Source organism: Lactuca serriola, chromosome 1 (genome assembly GCF_051521515.1).
Source record: "Lactuca serriola cultivar US96UC23 chromosome 1, Lser_US96UC23_V15, whole genome shotgun sequence".
Taxonomy (NCBI): Eukaryota; Viridiplantae; Streptophyta; class Magnoliopsida; order Asterales; family Asteraceae; genus Lactuca; species Lactuca serriola.
This window is the reverse complement of record NC_136408.1, coordinates 17,101,151-17,107,994: the sequence shown is the minus strand read 5'-3', so window position 1 is coordinate 17,107,994 and position 6,844 is coordinate 17,101,151. Positions and strand designations below refer to the sequence as shown.

The following is a 6,844-nucleotide window of genomic DNA, read 5'->3' as shown; positions in this document are numbered from 1 at the left end:
AACACGTCAAAGGATAAAACCGACATTTTTGTAAAAACTTAAGGGCTTTTATGCAAGGGCGGAACACAAACATTAAAACTAGGGGAGCCGGAGATAGAAGATGTGAGGCACATCCGAATGAGGTATAAGATTTGATTTTGAATCATTGTAACTAAATTTATATATTTGTCGGTATTATTTCAACTCCAACAACCATAATAAAAAAGCAACAAAGTATAATATCTTATCTCCATTTACACAATAAAACAATCTATCAAAACTTGTCATTTCAAAACGACCGGTTACATTTTTTATAAACTTGAGGTCTTGACAAACTTTATTACTAAATATTAATAAATATGTCAACATACTTTTAAAATTAGTTCAAAATTAATTCGCAATACATAAAAGTCAAATGAATATCAAATTAGAAGTCTCCTATGATAATAAATAAGTAACAACATAGTTATATTTATATATATATATATATATATATATATATATATATATATATATATATATATTATATTAATTAAAATATCTAATAAAAAATGAAAATAATATAAAATAAACAAAATGATATAAAGTTTGAATAGAAAAAAGCTACTTGCAGTATCACCACATCACCTAGACAATGAAAAGAAAAGAAAAGAAACTATCTTTTTATCCTAGAAAGATCTTCTTATATTCTCATTTTTAAGCTTGTATACTTATCATTCACAACACATTTTCCCTAAAGTCTAATAGTTTAGAGAGATGGAAAAGAATATTATAATATCACAAATTTCAATTTAAATCAAAGAATATACTGAGATGCAAAGGAGTCGATGAGAGTGGAGTAAGTATGAATACATACATCGAGATTGCGATAGCTCCATGCGGGAAGCCCTTCGAGATTCCAAGATGTCGAGATTGCTATAAGCAAGAGTCTGAATCCATCAACGAGCACGGTGGCGACATAAAAGTTTTGGCGTGATGAAAATAGAAGTGTAAGGCGGTTAGGGTTTTTTATTTTGAGTTTGAGATTATATATATATATATATATATATATATATATATATATATATATATATATATATATATATATATATATTGATGGAGTCCATTTGAGCCTTTGAGGTTTCTTTTCAATTAATGATTTAAAAATTTTGATACTTGATGAGGTTTGATGATAGGATTTGTTAAATTTGGATCCGTGTTATTATTGTTTGAGTTTTATTTCCATTAAAAGAATAAAAAGATTATCTGCAAAAACAATTTGGTTGATTTAGAATTCAGTTTATCAAATTTGCACCGTAAAAGGACAATATCCTAACTCATACTTTATCTCTTTCTTCTTAAAAAAAACAGAATTTTCCAAAATGATATATGTCTACAGGTATTATAATGCATAAAAGCAGGGGGGGCCATGGCCCCTCCTGACCCCCATGAGCCTCCGCCCCTGCTTTTATGTCATTTTGTCGGATTCATTTTAGTCCTATATGGATGGAGGTGTAACTTCATAAGATCCATACTAATGCAACGTACGTCACATAAGCTCACATTCCTATTGCTTTTTTGCCTTTCCTTCATTTCTTAATCTAGAGTCTCTTAGTTGCAGTTTAGCCTCAAAACCCTGCAAATGCTGTTTGATTTAAATAGGGCAAGTTGTGTGTGGTTCTCTCTATTTTAAGTAAAAAAACACAAAAAAAAAATATAAGAATACGGCATCAACAGATAGTAATTACTATGTCGTGGTACATTCATTGACATCAACAAGAAAGTTACAAAGATAAGAGTTTTGTAAGTAACCTATGGGTTGTGTACTAGATTCTTAACCAAGAGAGAGAGGAAAGGAAGAATATAATTATGATGATATCTCCAAATACGGTAGTAAAATATTGTCCCATTTGTATCTTTTGATGATAAAATATAAGCTTCTTTTGTCATACTAGCTAGTACACGATTCTTATTATCCACTAAAATGAAACTATGAGCCTGTTTGACACGGAGCTTTTAGAAGCGTTTGAGAGTTTCTAGCTTTTAGCTTTTGATAAAACGCTCTAGTTTAAACAAAAAGTTTCGTTTGGTAATATGAGCGTTTAACTTTTAGTTTTAACAAAACGAGCTTTTGAAATCAATTTCCATAATTCTCCTTAAAATTATATTTATATATTTATTTATTTTTAATATATTGTCCACGTAATTTTATGTATTTCAAAAACTTCCAGCTACTTTTCCCAAACATTTATATAATTAATAAAAATTACAGTTTCCTGCTACGAGCTACCTGCTAAACACTATCAGCTAACCACTACCCGTTTCCATGTATGACAGACTCTTAATAATGTAAATGATACTAGCTAGTAGAGGCTCTTATAAATTATAATGACCAAAATCTTTATGAAATTACATGTGAATCTATTTACAATACAAAAATTCACCACATCTAGGTATGACAGGATGCTAAAATCTATATATGCAGAATATAATATCTAGATTTACTCATTTACATTATTAAGAAGATAGTAAAGACCCATAGCTAAAATCTGTACGATTAGCAAGAATCCGTATCAACATATCTAATACCTCTTTCATATTTGGCCTCGCCTGAGGTGCTTCCGTAGTGCATCTTATTCCAACCCGAAGTAATTCACACATTTCCACCGCCCCCTCGCCGCCACCACACACCAGGCCCGCCACCGGAATCATGGACTGCTGCCCGTCTCCCATCACCCGTCTCGCCCACTCCACCAAACACTCCTCCCCTCCATCCACCGCCCGCCGCCCTGTAGCCAACTCCATCACCAACACTCCATAGCTATAAACATCCCCTTTCGTGGTGGCTTGCCATGTCTGCCCATACTCCGGCGCCACGTATCCGATTGTCCCCGCCACCATTGTGCTGACGTGGCTATCTCCGGCGTCCATCACCCGGGCCAGCCCGAAATCCGTAACCCGGGCCTTACCCGTTCTATCCAACAACACATTACTAGCTTTTACATCTCGATGAACGATCGAAGGGTAACACTCATGGTGTAAAAACACCAAAGCATGGGCCACATCGATTGCAACATCGATACGTCTTCTCCAATTGAACCCGGTTTGATTTTGAATTAGATCTTCTAAGGTCCCACCATCCATGTACTCGTAAACAAGAAGTTTTTCTGACCCGTATAAACACCACCCGTAAAGGGTTACTAGGTTCGGATGGGGCCACCCGAACCCGTTTCGGGTCAAAACCTCCATTTCTGCCCGAAACTCTCGTTCGCCTTCCGTACCCTCTCTTAATTTCTTCTTTATTGCTACTTCTCTTCCATCAGGTAATACACCTCTGTAAACAGTTCCGAATCCGCCCCTCCCGATTATTCTATCGTTTGAAAAGTTTCTTGTGGCCTTCAAAATGTCTGCGTGTGTGAATGCGGTTTTGTCCAATCGGATTACCTTAACCGTGTCTGATAACCACGGTGATGAGCTGCCTGAGTTGGAGGTGAAGTGGTGGCTGGATTTTATCAGATATGGAGGCTCATCGACGGGGTTTTTCATCACTATGCAGACTAGTATTGTCATGACTCCACACACAGTGAAAGCTAGGAGTAGAAACATGAACACCAAAACTGCGCCCCATTTTCTTGGATTTGATCTCCGGCCACCCTTTGCAGATGTGGCGTTTGTTGAATTATCTATAAATGAAGGCAGATCTAACAGTGGGTCACCGAAGAATGATGATTGCTCGAAAGTAGCTAACTGGCCGATTGACGGAATTATACCAGAGATGTACGGATTGTAGGAGACGTTGAACTTGCTTAATTCAGTCAAATTGTTCAAGTTGGTCGGAAACGTACCGGAAAAGTTATTGTAAGACAAATCAAGATTTCTCAAACACTTGAGAAAGCCAATTTGCATGGGGATTCGTCCTGAAAATTTATTACGAGTAACATTCAATACAACAAGTGGCATTTGTCCAACTTCGGCAGGAAGCGTACCGGAAAATTCGTTAAACCCCAAATGCACCATACTGAAATTATTCATTCTCACAATTTCAGGCGGGATGTGGCCGGATAATCGGTTTCCACCGAGTTGAAGATACCCAGATATCTGCTTTGTCCGAACGTTCGATCCCGGGAGGCAAACTTGAAAAATTCCGTGCCCTTTAAGTAAATTATCCCATAAACTCCTGCAAGTCTTCCTGTTAAGAAGTGTGTAGACGAAACTGAAGGGTGGATAATCTGCAGGTAGCCATCTTCTCATCGCCGAGCACTCTCCGGAGCCTGCCATGGGATTGTTCTCTCTGTTTAACAGGAAAGTTGGTGTCGCATTCTTCCCTATGTTAGCCAACTCCGGTGAAATTGAACCGGAAAGTTGGTTATCTGCGAGATTCAACCACAGCAAGCTGCTACAGTTGCCTAACTCAGGTGGGATTTGACCCGTTAAGGAATTGTTAGCGAGCATTAACCACAATAGAGAGGTCAACTGTCCGAAACTTAAAGGGATTGACCCGTTTAGGTTATTAGCTGACAAATCGAGAGCTTGAAGTCGTCGCAAATTTCCAAATTCAGAAGGTAAACTCCCGGAGAAGCTGTTGCCAGCGAGAATTAAGTACCTCAAACCTGCCATGTGAGATATTTCCGGTGGTAATGGACCTGAGAGATTGTTGAAACTCAGGTCTAATCGTGAAATGTTCTGCAACCGAAGTATTCCAGATGAATTTAATCCGCCGGTGTATCCGTTTGCGTGGAGGAGTAGGTTTTTCACTTGAGTGAATCGTCCAAAAATCTCTTGTATATCTCCGGTGAAATTGTTCCGACTAAGGTCCAAATTTTTCAAATTCGTCAACCCTACCAAAGACTCTGGAATTTCTTTGGAAAGAGAGTTGTTTCCCAATAAAAGTTGCTCGAGTTTTGTAATTAGTCCAATCTCCGTTGGAATTTTGTCGGTGAAATGGTTCCCGGAGAGGTCCAAGATCGTCATGTTTTTACAATTCGAAATCTCCTTCGGGATTCCACCGGAAAATGCGTTTCCGGAGAGGTCCATCGCCTGTAAAGTGCAATTTCCCTGGAAAATCCATGCAGGGAGGGTGCCGTTGAGACGATTTTCAGAAACGGAAAGCTCCTTAAACCTATTGATCCCGAACCAGAGGTTTCCGGTCAAATGATTCGAACTCACGTCAATGTATTCCAACTTCGGGCATACGTCCATAGAAGTCGTTATTTCTCCTGTGAAATAATTGGTGGAGAGATTAGCAACCACCAATCCGCTGCAAACCCTGGGGAAACTCATCATGATGTCGCCGGAGAATCTGTTCATCGATAAATCGAGAATTTGCAGGCTGGTGAGTCCAGTCAAATTGAGCCCGCCACCCATAATATTATGTGACAGGTTCAATACTTTGAGGTTCCGGCAACTGGCCAAGTCGGGTGGTATGCTGCCGTCAATAGTGTTTGTTGATAGGTCTAGGTGAGTAAGCTCTGTCAAGGCAGAGAAGTTCCCGAATAAAGCACCGGCGATGTCGTTGTCAGGGAGGCTGATCCCTGTCACTCGGTTGCCGGAGCATGAAATTCCCGGCCATGTGCACGGCGTCTGGGATTGTGGGTCCCATTTGTTATACTCTCCTTGATTCACTTTGTTCTTTTGTTCCAGAAATGACCTCAGATTGAGTAGCACTTCCTTGTCGGAATCAAGCGAGTCTCCAATTGCATCCTTTCCTGAAAAAAGAAAAAGAATTCGCATTAAATTCAACCCCACTCTGTAAAATCTTCCTCGAATAACTAAAATATCATAAATTCACCCAGTAGGCAGTAGCACCTGCGATTAAAATCAAGAAAAGGATCATTGCAATCCTCTCTGCTGCCATAGCTACTGTAACATAATCCTGCTCCTACTTGTGTTCTTCTTGTTGTTCTTCTTCTTTAATGATTAATTAAAGAGGTTCGTGTTTAAAAATAAACTAAAAAAAATAAATTAAATAGAGAAGGTGGAGAGAGAGATGAATATGGAAGAGTATATGTACAAATATGATGAGACTGAATGGAAACAGAAAGCGCGCTCGCAAATGGACCAAACCAAACACGGAAGGAAAGATATGCGAGTACGCCAGACTTTGTATACTTTTTACTTATTTAAATTTATCATTTTATGAATATATCTTGTATATGTAATATGGTATAATAATATAATATATAATATATGTAAATTAATGGGTCGTTTTTTGGTGGATTATTCATTGTAGCGTAGGGGAAGGAAAGAAGATAGAAAAGGCAATATGGGCCCAAACTTTGTGTGTATGCATTTGTTGCTTACAGATTATCTTGAAATAGAGATTAAAAGAAAAGGTGTCGATATTACATAAATTTTCAGAAGTTGTAACTTGTTTTATACGTTAAAAACAAACTTTCAGTGTATACTGTATACATTTACAAATACTTCACGAATTCAATTGTTACAGTATTGGCAGACCTACCAAAAATGGTTTATAGTTATCCAATATTAATTGGGTAAAATTAATAAATGTACTTTTAATTTATCCAAAATTAAATATTTTAAATTTTACTTTAATTGTTTGGTTTTGAAGTTAAGATCTACGTAACTTTTGTTCGACACCTTTTCCTAGATATATGTTGAATTATCGGTCAAAAATGCTCAATTTTAAATCTTTGAATGATTTATAGCACACAATACAAATAAAGTGTGCACAAAATCAATCTTGAAGAACACCCCAATAATAGATTAGGTCTCTGTATTTAAAATTTATGCCTCAAAAATATATTTGGATTGAATTTTTGTGATGATTGTCAATAGTTGCACACACATCATATTTTGAATGGTCTATGTGTCCTGCTATCAAGTATAATCCAGTCCATTGATTTCTTTAGAAATTCTTACAAAT

At 37.2% G+C, this 6,844-nt stretch overlaps 1 protein-coding gene across 1 annotated transcript; it reads right to left on the bottom strand.

Annotated features, from left to right (window-relative positions):
* Positions 1 to 2,347: 2,347 nt before the first annotated feature.
* On the bottom strand, positions 2,348 to 6,019 carry LOC145059104 (Leucine-rich repeat protein kinase family protein). The gene is made up of 2 exons (XM_079006996.1): positions 5,764 to 6,019; positions 2,348 to 5,663 (listed from the first exon to the last, which is right to left on the bottom strand). The coding sequence occupies exons 1-2, from the start codon at positions 5,810 to 5,812 to the stop codon at positions 2,476 to 2,478; spliced, it is 3,237 nt and encodes a 1,078-aa protein (XP_078863122.1). The 5' UTR covers positions 5,813 to 6,019; the 3' UTR covers positions 2,348 to 2,475.
* Positions 6,020 to 6,844: the final 825 nt, after the last annotated feature.